At 46.7% G+C, this 12669-nt stretch overlaps 1 protein-coding gene across 1 annotated transcript in view; it reads left to right on the top strand.

Annotated features, from left to right (window-relative positions):
• MYO5B (myosin VB) overlaps positions 1-12669 on the top strand; it is a 144451-nt gene that overhangs the window by 66466 nt on the left and 65316 nt on the right. The window contains exons 13-15 of the mRNA XM_054283409.1: positions 704-844; positions 8705-8827; positions 9992-10075. Coding sequence (XP_054139384.1) covers positions 704-844; positions 8705-8827; positions 9992-10075 — 348 coding nt within the window. The remainder of the gene's footprint in view (positions 1-703; positions 845-8704; positions 8828-9991; positions 10076-12669) is intronic.

Here is a 12669-nt window from a genome sequence, read left to right as displayed (position 1 = left end):
ACTTCTGAAGCGTATAAATTCAAGCTCCAAGATGACATGTTTGAAGAGATTTTAAAAAGCTATCTTTGAAGGGAAAAAAAAGTGCATTTGAAAAATCATTTTTTAATATGCTCTGGAGTATCTCAGAAATAGCCAGAGACAATTTATCTGCTTGGGCAGAGGTCTGAGATACGTAAGCCTTGCAAAGATTTTTTTTATTATAGTTCTTTTAAATGAGAATTTTCAATGGAAGTGTCCCCGAGTCAGTCAGATGCTGCTGCTGATACCCCTTGTGGGATGATGGGTGCTCTTTGTGCAGCCCTGCTCCCAGCCCTGGCTGGGCTCCCAGCTTGTGAACGTGCTCCAGGTCACTGCTTTAATCAGCAGAGCAATAAAGCAGAGGAGGATTTTTGTCAGCCCGAGAGATAGATGTGCCACTGCCACGCCGGTGTGTGGCTCCCACCTCGTTGCAGTGACAGCTTCAGTCGCTTTGTAGTGAAAGTCATTTCAAGCCTTATTTTTCCCTGCGCCGTGGTGTCCCAGAGTGATGGTTTTGTTTTCCTGGCCAGGAAGATGGGCTGTGTGAATGTGCGGGCTGTATGTGAGGGCACCTAGAGCCTCTGGATGTGCTCATGGAATGCTGAAGCCCAGCAGGGACAGGGGGAAGGGGCTGTGCTCTCTGGCTGGGCTCACACTCAGCAGCTCTGCTTTCTCCCACTCCCAGCACGTGTTTAAGCTGGAACAAGAGGAGTACATGAAGGAGGCAATCCCCTGGACACTCATAGACTTCTATGACAACCAGCCCTGCATAGACCTGATAGAGGCCAAGCTGGGCATCCTGGACCTGCTGGATGAAGAGTGCAAGGTAAAGAGGACCTCCGCCCTTTTCACCCATGTCTTTGTCTCTGTAAAAGGTCAAAGAATGGGCTTTAATCTCTGGTGTCTTGCAGGTAGGCAAACATCTCCTTTCACATGTGTTGCTGCTGTGCTCATGGCAAGAGCAGGCTAGAGCTGGGGTTTGCTTTGGTTTGGGACATTCAGAGCCTCCCGGGCAGGTGTTTGCTCCAAACCCAGGCACCTGAACTCACCCTTTGCAGCCAGTGCTCATGTGTCTGGCCTGGCTGTTCTGAGGGACAGCCTTCCACTGAGACCTGATGACTTTGGCAATGCCCAAAGGGAGATGAAGCTCCTCTCAAGCCTTATTTTGTCTCAGGGGAAACCTGTCTTCTTGCAGCAGGTCTTTAAGGCAAAACTCATTGCATTTAGTGTGCAGACTTCAGGGAGGGGTGATGTTGGAGAGCAGTTTGCTGTCTTTTGCCCCCTCTCTCTCTCATACTGGTCAAAGTGAAATCTTGTTTGAAATTTGAAAAGAAAAGCCAGAGTGGCAAACCTTGATGACAATCCAGAAGAAAGGCTGGGCTCCTTGTTCACGTATTGCTCAGTCATGAATAATCAAATATACTCAGGAACAAGGAATGTCAGAGGGCAGGTTTTCTTGGGAAGCTGGGATGCCTGTTTTGAAGCTCTTTGATGCTGGAGATGGATGTCCTGTTGGAAGGGGATGGGGACTGCCTTCCTGCTGGGAGTGGCTGCCTTGAGGAGCCCCAGCCTGGTGTTGCTGAGGGGTGACCCACATTGTCCTCAGGAAGGGTTTCCATTGAGATTCAGGTGTGTTCTGTGCCAGGGAGTGTCCTTCTGACTGTGGGAGGGCCCTGAGTGCTTCTGAACAAAGGCAGGGAAGAGTGAGACAAAGTGCTGGGAGAGATGAAGTGGATAAAGGGCTGCCCTCGCCAGCATAGCCAAGGTGATTAGAAGGACCCATGGAATTCTTGTGGGGTTTGTGGGATCCGTGAGCCCAGGGAGAGAGAGATTTGATGGCTCAAGAACACAAATACCATGTTGTTTCAGAGGGAAAGGGTTGGGATCCATTGTTCAGACTGGTTTCCCTGGTCAAGGATGTAGCACCTGTGTGTGTCTGGAAGGTGGGTCACCTGTGAAGTGTTTGCTGCCCTCCAGGTGCCAGGGCTGCCTTCCCTGTCCCAGCCTGCACATCCCACGAGCTCAGCCCTGGTCTGGGCTGCAGACACTCTGCCTTTGTCTTTGGGGTGAGCCAGAGCTGGGGCTTTGCCCTTTTCAAGTCTGCTCTCACAAAATCTCCTTGAAAATGAGAACAAATTAGGCTTAATTTTATGTCCTTAAAAACAGCATCTCAGCTAGTGCTGGTTTGGAAGGAGGTCAGATTATTTGCTTGATATTCAGCACCATTTAATCTGGTGTCTGTGCTATGAAGCCAGTTAAATGGTGGCTCTGCTGTCTCCTGGATGCTGTGAGGACCATAAGGGAAGGTTCCCTGGTGTTGGGAGTCACACCCTTGGCTCTTCTCTGGAGCACCTGGCACTGGTTGCTGCTGGTGGCATTGCCGGTGGTGACATTGCAGCTCCCATGTACCAGCAGTAGATTTACCTGGTGCTACTTTTTTAGTCCATACTTTTTTGAAAAAAAACCCAAAAAACCCACAAAAAAAAACTAACAACAACAACAACAAAAAAAAAAACCAACAAAAAAACACCCAACCCCAAAACCCTCCAATCAAGATGTATTCCCCCACCCTTCTCATCAAATGCCAATTATCTGGGTGTTTACATGTCAGTGGGGGATGCTGTCATTAGTCACAGGCCCTTATTACCAGCCCTGTAATCGCCTCTTTTATAACAACCTGCAAGTATTCTCCAGATTTATGAAAATTTCAGCAAAACCTGTCAGCTGAATGCAGCAGTTTATGGATGAAAGCCTCCACCCCCATGGCAGTGTTTCAGCTCCTGGGGTGGGACCACAATAAGGTAATTACACGCCACCTTGTTAGAACCTAGCAGATGATGAAAACACTCTGGGACGTGAAACGGCACCAGGGGAATATTTGGTACATAATGAAGCATTAGTGCAAATGCAGAGGGTTTGTCACTAATGTTCTCACTTCACAGTATGGGGTTTTTTTAAATCCCTAATGTGTGGTTGGAAAGGAGGTGGCTGGGTATGTGCTGAAGCAGTTCAGGAAGTGTAGGTCATAGCAGAGTCTTGTTGCTGTTTAGGGAAAGCTTGACGTAAGAATTGGCACTGAAAGAGAGGGCCCTTGAACTGGGGTTGGAGTGTTAAGGACTAAACCTGCCTCCTGAAAGCTACTGAGAAAAAGCCTACTTCTTAAAACAGACTTTAGTATATAGAATTGTGGAATCACAGAATCACAGGATGGTTTGGTGTAGACCTTAAAGATCATCCTGCTCCACCCCCTGCTCCACCACTTCCACTGTCCCAGGCTACTCCAAGCCCAGTCCAACCTGGCCTTGGACACCCTCCCTCTATTGGAAAGGTGACAATTCCTTTCCAATACCCTCTGTAACCCTGCCCTCTGGCAGTGGGAAGCCATTCCCTCTTGTCCTGTCACTCCATGTCTTTGTGAAAAATCCAGGAGGGAGATGTTTATGTTTGGGTTTTTAAAACAGCTTTGTGATATAGGAGTTGGAAGCTGTTCTAGGATTATTAAGGTTGGAGGTGGCTTCTGGAGCTCGTTTGGTCCTTTGTCCTATTACATCCTTGGTCTCTCTGGGAATCTTTACAACCTCTCTGAGCTGTGTCCTCTGCTGAGGGACCCTGGAGTCCTTGAAGAGCCTTTTCCCTGTTTTCTGCACTGGAGTTTCACCTGCCTGGATCTGTAGCTTTTAGGATCTCTTGGTTTTGCTCTGTTCATGTCCCCTGTTCAGAAGAAGTTCTGGCCAAGGCCACCACAATGGAGGGATGCTGATGTGCTGTAGCACAAGCTGATGAGTCCAAAGAGGTGGGAAAGGGCAGAAAGGCATCCAGGAGAACCTCCCTTGGTGAGCTGTGCAGGGTGGGTGCAGTCACTGTGGGGCCAAGGGGGAAATAATCTGGGGAAGGAGTAGAGCATGTCAGAAGAAATGAAGAATGGAGGTTGTCTTCTCCAAATCCAGTTCTGGGAAGATTGATTGGATATCTGGAATAGATTTAGGGTATGGTTGCACTTGTGGAGGGAGTTACTTTGAAGGAGGGGACAGCACACTTCGGAAGACTTTGAATTCTGAGGAGACATGTGGGATGACTTGCACTCTCTGAAGAGGAGCAGCCAGTTGGGGTTGGTTTTCCAAGGGATTTAAGTTATCCTTAGAGGAAACAGAGAGCCCTCAGAAATGTAGTTGAGCCTCTGTCAAAGCTGGGTGAGCTGTCCTGTTTTCAGACTGAAGGTACATGGCATGTGGGCGTGCTGCCTGTCTTCCAGTACTTCCTTAGTGCCTTGGACAGTGCTCCCTGGCACAGGGTGGCATTTTTGGGGCTGTCCTGTGTGGGGCCAGGAGTTGGACATTGCTGGTCCTTGTGGGTCCCTTGCAGCTCAGGATATTCAGTGGTTCTGTGGCTCTGTTTGGGAATATAGTCAGAAGTTACTGTGGGTGCCCAGGTTTCTCCATAAGGTGTCCTGCTACCTCACTGTTTCCTTGCTTCTGCCTTGGCATGGGAGTGAGAATGAAAAAAATAATGACAAAACAAGTGTCCATTTCCCTTAAGTACTACCCAAAGGGTTCAATCAAGAGCAGGCTGATGGGGAAGGCTCACTTGTCAGAGTTGTCATCGTTGTCCAAGATTTGTGAGGGATCTTTCTGCTGGTGGAGCAGCCTGGCCCTGAGGCTGCCAGGGGGGAATTGTGTCTCACCAAACCCCCCAAGTCCCTCACGTTCCTGAGCTCCTCTGTGGCTCCACTCTGTGTTCCATGGCACATTGCCACTGTGTTATGCTGCTGATGTGCCAAATGCATTTCCTAGTGCTGTTAGGAGGTGCTCTTGGACCTTTGCTGTGTGCTTCTGTCGAGTGCCAGGAACGCTGCACTCCCCTCCTGCCCACTGCTTTTCCACCCCGCCTGTCTCCGTGCATCGCTGCGGACCTGGGGATCTGAGCAAATGTGTTTTCCTTGTCTGGACTCGTTAGGTTTTTGGACATCAGGAATTAGCACATGGCCTTCCTGTCCCGGGGGATTTCTGCTCCACGAGCAGAGGTTGGACCCCTGGGCTTTCCTCTGGGGCGGGCAGAGCAGAGCAGCCTCCCCTACGTCACGCTGTCAGCTCTGATGACTTCAAAGTCAGGCACATCACTTGCAGGGGAACGTGTTTCTGGAGTGTTTCTGCAGAGGCAGCCCACGCTCTTTTCGGGCTTTAACTCGTATTGGAGTGCTAAGGAGTAAAGAAACAAAATGTGAGTAGTTCCTACTGTGTTTTCAGAGGGCTGGTTTTCAGATCACTAGGTCTGGATCACAGAATACCTGAATGGTTTTGGTGGGAAGGCAGCTTGGAGCTCATCCACTCCCATCCCTGCCGTGGGCATGGACGCCTTCCGCTGTCCCAGGTTGCTCCAAGCCCTGTCCCACCTGGCCATGGACACTTCCAGGGATGGAGCAGCCGCAGCTTGGCTGGGTAACCTGTGCCACACCCTCACAGGGAGGAATTTCTTCCTAATATCTAATCTAAATCTACCCTCCTTCGCCTTAAACCATTGACCTTTGTTACTTCTGTCCGCTTAACTGTCCTTCTGTTGGAGGAGGTGGTGCAGGGAGTCTCAGCCTCTAGTCCAGGTGGTCCCAAGCATCTCCTCACCCCTGGGTGTGGGCTCTTGGTGCTGGGATGCAGAATGGATCCTGTGGGGCTGGCCCTGGCTGCAGTGGGTGTGATTGTGGTTGCAGGAGCTCCTGGCAGCACTAGGGACATTGGATCCAGAGGGGAGGGGACCCTGCTTGTGACAGGGGGGGACAGAGGAGCACAGGCAGTGACCTTGTGCAATTCCAGTATCAGCTTTATCCTGTTCAAAGATTCCCTACAAAACTTGCAAGGCAGTCGCTTTTCCTCTTCCCCATCTCCTAAAAAAAGGTGAGATAGCCCATAAATAACTTTCTCAGTTGCTCTAAGGGCCTCAAACTGCCAAGGTAATACCAAAAGCTGTTATAATAGTAGAGATAATGGCCTCCTTAATTTTTATCTTTGGAACTTGGTCCCTATCAGGTGCTTCCCAGGCAGCTAAAAATACACAGGCTGCAGGACAGTGAGCAGGGTTATGGCAAACCCTCTTTCTGGGAGGCAGGAGCGATGCCTTTGAAGTTTAACTCTGAGATAAGCAGGTTTTTCAGCAAGGTGGATGCCCTGGAAGAGAGCTGGTGCAGGATAAATCTGGCTCAGGGTGGCTGCAGTGCTCCTGCTCTGCACCTGTGGCTTAGTCCTGCGCAGGAGGCACCCAGTGATACCTCCAGAAAGGATGTTTTTGCATGCAAATATTAAATATCACCCGTGAAAAGAAACGCATCTACATTTATATAACCCCATCGTTTAAACATGCAAGTCTTACCTTGCATAAATAAAATATGTATATAATTGCATAGCTAAGTGCCTTTCAATATTTATATATAGCCTGTGTTATTTCTGTGTATACCCATAATTGGCTAAACTTAAAAATTGTAAAGTATAAACAAATGTGGGAGAGCACAGCTTGTGTGAATGGCTGCTGCGTTTAATTCACCCTCATTACAGGGGTTGGCAGGAGATGTTTCTCCCTGTGTTCAGAGCCCTTCTGGTGTGTTTTGGTTTGCTGTCATGAAATCAAAGGCTGTTTCAGAGCAGCATAAAGAAATATTCCTCACCTGTCTCGTGTTTTCCATCTTCCTGTTCTCTGTCCCTATTTCCTCTGTCATTTTTCATGTAAAGGCCTATGTAAAGTCCTGAGGGATGATCAAGAGCTCTCTCTGTTGCTGCAAGGTTGTTCTGTGCTTTCTAGGCTTTGTCCCATCTAAGTTTAAATATTGACTGAGACTTTTCTTCTGAACCATTGCTTTTTCTAACCTAAATATCCAATTATACTTTTTTTTTGTTTAAAAAATGTATGTGTGTGTTTGTGCAGCTGCTGCTGTGCTCATCAGCATTTCATGGGATGGGGATGAACCCCATCAGAGGTGGCTCTCAGACCCCCAGACGAACAATTTCACTGTTACATAAACCAGAACCTCATGTGTGTGGTCTCATGTGGCAGTTTCTGGAAGTTATTCCATCACCTAAAACAGCATTAAAAAAAATAATATTGGTGCCTAAGTAGTTAATGTATCATTAATTGTAAAAATACTTCCTTATTATTTCTGTTTTAATTAGTGGGGTTTTTTTGTTGTTGTTTGGGGGGTTTTGTGTGTGTGTGTGTGTATGTATGTATATATGTATTTGGGGTTTTGTTTCATTTTGGGTTTTTTTTCATTCTGGGTTTGTTTCTGTTGGGACTTTTTACTTTTTGCAGGGGGAGGTTTAGGGATTTTGGGGTTTTTGGTTTGGTTTAGTTTGATTTTGTTTTTGCTTGTTTGTGTTTTCTGTTTGTTTCGTTTCAGGGTTTGTGGGTGCTTTCTCGTTTGTTTTTTTGCGGGGGAGAGATTTGGGGTTTTGTTAGTTTTTTGTTTGGTTTTGTTTGTTTTCGTGGCTGTTTTGGTTTTTGTTTGGTTGGGGTTTTTGTGTGTTTTTTCTTTGTTTCAGGTTTTGTGGGTGCTTTTTTGTTTTGTTTTTCAGTGTTTTGGTTTTTGTTTTGTTTTTTGTGGTTTTTCTTTGTTTATTTTTGTTTTGTTTCAGGGTTTGTGGGTGCTTTTTTGTTTTGGGGTGTTTTGTTGTTTTGGTTTGGTTTTTGTTTATTTTTTTATTTGTTTGGTTCGTTTTGTCATTTTGTTCTTTTATTTCCTGCAAGAGCCATTCCGGCTGCCGGAACAGAACCAATATTTGGGTGTTTTCAGCTGGAAACGCTTGTTTTGTTGTTGTGGGGTTTTGTTTGCTCTTGATTTACTTCAGGGTTTTTGGGTATTTTTTGTTTTGTATTGGAATGTGGATTTTGTTTGTTTTTTTGTTTGTTTGGTCTGTTTTGTTGGTTCGTTTTGCCTTTTTTTTATTTCCTGCAAGAGCCATTCCAGCTGATGGAACAGAACTGAGATTTGGGTGTTTCCTGCTGGAAATGCTGTTGTGGGTTTTTGTTTGTTTTTGCTTTGTTTCAGGGTTTGTGGGTGTTTTTTGTTTTGGGGTGTGTTTTGTTTGGTTTTTTTTGTTTGTTTGGTCCATTTTGTTGTTTTGTTTTTTCCTTTTTTTTTTTTTTCCTGCAAGAGCCATTCCGTCTTCCAGAACAGAACCAAGATTTGGGTGTTTCCTGCTGGAAATGCAATTTTGTTGTTTTGTGGTTTTATTGGTTTTTGTTTTGTTTCAGGGTTTGTGGGTGTTTTTTGTTTTGTTTTGGGGTGTGTTTTGTTTGGTTTTTTTGTTTGTTTGGTCCATTTTGTTGGTTTGTTTTGCCTTTTTTTATTTCCTGCAAGAGCCATTCCAGCTGACGGAACAGAACCAAGATTTGTGTGTTTCCTGCTGGAAACGCTGTTTTGTTGTTGTGGGGTTTTGTTTGCTTTTGTTTTGTTCCAGGGTTTGTAGGGGGCTTTTTTTTGTTTGTTTGTTTTGGGTTGTGTTTTTGTTTGTTTTGTTTGTTTGGTCCGTTTTGTTGGTTTGTTTTTTCCTTTTTTTTTCCCTGCAAGAGCCGTTCTGTCTTCCGGAACAGAACCAAGCTTTGTGTGTTTCCTGCTGGAAACGCAGTTTCGGTGTGTTTGTCACGAAGGTAGGTGACTGCGGAGCAGCACCTGGGCCTGGCAGTGTCCCCTTTGTCCCCTTTGCAGGTGCCCAAGGGCACGGACCAGAACTGGGCGCAGAAGCTCTACGACCGCCACGGCGGCAGCCAGCACTTCCAGAAGCCGCGCATGTCCAACACCTCCTTCATCGTGCTGCACTTCGCCGACAAGGTACCCAGCAGGGAGCACCCGGCAGGGACAGGAAAGCCTCCTGCAGCGCCGTGAATCAGTGCAGAGCCCCGTGAGCTGCCCCTGGGTGCCTGCAGGGTGGTGGTTGTGGCTCAGGCGCTCAAATCTGGATCAGCCCCGAGGGCTTCAGCCTGTTGGTTGTGGATTCTGGAGGAGAGAAAAATCCTCTTTCCCGAAGTTGCGGTGAGAGGGATTTCTGCAAGGGCAGCTTGGCAGAAAAGGTGCTTGTGTTAGAAGAGCAGGAGCTGTGAGTGCCAGCAAGGCACAGTGCAGGGAGGAGGTGAGAGGTGATCCCAGGCAGATCCCACCTTTGTGAGGGAGAAGATACCAACTGTGGCACTAAACTAAACCAAATCCCAGTGCCCGGTGTGCTGGGGTCTTGTCCATAGACTCCAGCTTCACTGAAGCCCTGATGTGACAAGTGTTACAGCAAACAGGAATCTCAAAAGCTTGAAGTTACCCTAAACACACATTTGTTAGGAAAAAATTAAAAAGATCAACCCAGGGATGTGTCTGAGGAGCTGGACAATATCCAGGTGCTGTGATGCCCTACAGGTTCTTCCCATAACCAGGTTTGTCCTTGATTCCAGAGGCACTCACCATGGCAAATGTTGATGCTCACCTTTCCTCAGGCAGGTGGTTTTGCATATGGATCCTTCATGAACAATATTTCTTAGCAAGTTTTTCTCATTTTTTTAGCATAAAAAAGATAAATTTTCTTTTGTTGTCTCTAATGTATTTTTAAAATTTTTTTAAAATTCCTTTGCATCCCACTCCTCTGCAGTTTCAAAACCCAAGAGACCTACAAGAGACTTAGGCAGGGCATATTTTGAGGTTTATTGATTAACTTAGAAGGAGTTGAAGAGTGAACAAAAGAGCACGTAGAGTTACTGATGATCCTTGCATTTTTTACCCCTGACTTCCATACACAGCAATTTAATGGCTAGGAAACAATCTGTGTTTCCTAGTAAGGATTTTGCTTTCACCCAGATTCACTTTGATAAAAAGTGACCTTTGAATTCCAGTTATTCCTTTCCCCTCTCAGGGTTTTGGGGTGAGCTCCTGACAGCAGGGGAGTGGTGGGAGCACCTTGTCCCTGTGTGTTGGACTTGTCCCTCTGAGCTTCTTCCCTTTGTGTCCTGGCAGGTGGAGTACCAGAGCGAGGGGTTTCTGGAGAAGAACAGGGACACCGTGTACGAGGAGCAGATCAACATCCTGAAAGCCAGCCAGGTAAAAGGAGCAGCAGGTCAGGGCAGCTGCCCAGGCTGGAGCTGAGCTGAGCGTCCCTGTGCCACGCCTGGCTCAGGGTGTGACCCTGCTGCACTGACAGCCACCAGAGAGCCAAACCAGGGGGGTGTGGAGCAGGGAAAAAGGATGGGGAGAGGAGGGTGCTCAGGGTTACACCCACTGGATGCATGGATGTGGGTGGTTGTCTGCCTTCCTTCACCCTGGTGTTGGTGTCCTGTCAAGATGCATCGCAGAAGTGGTTCCCAAACCTGCTGATCCTCTTCTTTTTTCGGTCACCAAGGGCCAAAATTAGGAGCAGATAGTACAAAAACACTGTACATCCCACTTAGCTCTTGCTTGGAGCTCCCCACCCATCACCCAATCACCCATCGCCCCCAGAATCACTGGATTATTTGGGCTGGAAGAGAATTTAGGGATCATCTTGTTCCAGCCCCCTGCCATGGGACGCCTTGCACTAGACCAGGATTGTCAAAAGCACGGGGATCTGGGGTTAAAAGCCACTGTCACCAGTGTAGTTTGTACATTGTGGGTAGCCTTGCTGGTCCTATCCCCCTTCTGTGTGAAGATAGCTGTTCCTGTTATCTGTAATCTGTCATACTTGTCCCCGTGACTTCAAATTACTTCAGTAATTACTGTGCAAAAACTGGAGTTAATATGTAATGCTGTAACTGTAACATGAACTCTGAGACACTCCAGCTACTGTGGAGCTGTTTTACACCACTGCCAACGTGTAACTTTAACAAATTAAGAGACACTAATGATCACTCTTGGTGTCACTTGTCTTTTACAAGGTTTTGTGCCGTGTACCTTCCCTCTCCCGAGTGTTGTACAAACAACTTGTCAACATCTCATTGCACCAGGTGCCAGCAGGGATGTATTGACTGGCTTTGAATGCCAGGTCTCCTGGTAAAGGCTTTTTTGGCTCTTGCTGTTTAAAATTTCCTGTGTGCTGTGGATTTGTTGGGATGTTGGAAGCAGAAGAGCTGTGGGGCTCTGAAGGCTTTGGAGTGGGTCATGCCTGCACTAAATGAGCATTTGACAGTGGGCTCCACACTGGAGATTTTACAGTTTTCTATATAAATTGAATAGATTTTGCACTGGCTTCCTGTACCATACTCCTGCTCTCTGTAGGCATTTGGGTAGGTTGGGTTAAAAGTGTCAATAGCACAGGCGGCTAAGGAATTTCAGATCCTTGTTGTTTTAAAACCAGACCAAAAGTTCTTCCCTGCAGCTTTAAGTCTTTCATTGTCAATTAATGAGCTGAAACCTTAAACAACCCCATCTCTCCCAGAAGCTGCTTTTATTAAGCAGTTAGTGTGAAAATGCAAAGCCCAACTCACCATCCAGCAGCCGAAATCCAGGCTGTGTGACTCTGGTGCACCTTTGTTCCTCTAAACCTGGTGTGTGGTTTAAGGAAGGAGTTCATCTGCTTTCCTCCAAACCATTTCAAAGCCTTCCACAGCATAGGCCAGCATGTTAAATTGGTTTTGGTTTGGGTTTTTTTGTGGTTTTTTTGTGGTTTTTTTGTGGGTTTTTTGTTTTTTGGTTTTTTTTTTTACATTATAAGTTTTGAAGGCCTGCATGTTGCAAGCAAAAGTGTGTCATATTCAGACTTCTCTTTGTGACACCCTTGGGTGTGCTGCTGGCTGTGACCTTCTAAATGACACCCTGAATAAGGAGTGGGATGAAGAGAGGTGGAGGAAACATTATTTTTAGGAGGAGTTTGTTCCTGTCAAAGTTGGAAGAGATGAGGATGGGAAATGATTTAAGTGTTGTCAGTGGCTTGGCCTGTTTCACAGCAAGGAATTCATGTGAAAATGGCGAGATGAGCAATTTTCTCATCCATGGGAGTAGTTGTGAAATTAATAACCATGGAGCTGGGCTTTAATAATGCCCAAATCAAGAGCTCTGCATGCTCAGGAAGCTTCCCAGGGAAAAACTGGGCATGATTAGAGCTCATTAGAAATGCCAGGTAACCTCCAGGAATAGTTGATGCTTTATGATGAATTATTTAGCCAGTGCTAAAGTTGCTGTTGGAGTCAGTGCTGCAGAACTGGCAGTGTCTGATAAGGATTTCTGCTTGACTGTTTGGTGTGGAGGAGAGAGTGTACCTCATTGGAGTAGTGTGGTGTGGAGTGGTGGAGACCCTGGAAATCATTCCCTAAAAACACAGATGTAAAATAAAGGCTCTCTTGCCATATGAAGGGACCACAATATAATATCAGAGCAGGCTGGACTTTGTTTAATAGCTGTGTTGGAGGGGATAATAAATTCCATCCAGTGTCATCCCTGCCCCTTCTGCTATGCCAGGTTGCTCCAAGCCCTGTCCGTTGTGGCCTTGGATGCTTCCAGGGATGGGGCAGCCACATGTGCCCCGACGCAGCCCAAAACACTCTGAAATTCACTTGGATCTGAGAACCTTTGGGAGATAGGTTGTTGAATTTCTGCCTTTAAGCCATTCCCCTAACAACATGGGAGCAGTGGCTTGTATCAGCCTGTGCTGGTCTCGTGCTGGTCTGGAAGAAGAGCAGCAGGAGCATTGTCACATTCCTCTCCCAAATCCTTCAACGCCTGAT

This window comes from Melozone crissalis, unplaced genomic scaffold (assembly GCF_028551555.1).
Source record: "Melozone crissalis strain CALT ecotype California unplaced genomic scaffold, PUWL_Pcris_2 ptg000036l_1, whole genome shotgun sequence".
NCBI classification, from domain to species: domain Eukaryota; kingdom Metazoa; phylum Chordata; class Aves; order Passeriformes; family Passerellidae; genus Melozone; species Melozone crissalis.
This window is presented reverse-complemented; position numbering and strand designations above follow the sequence as displayed.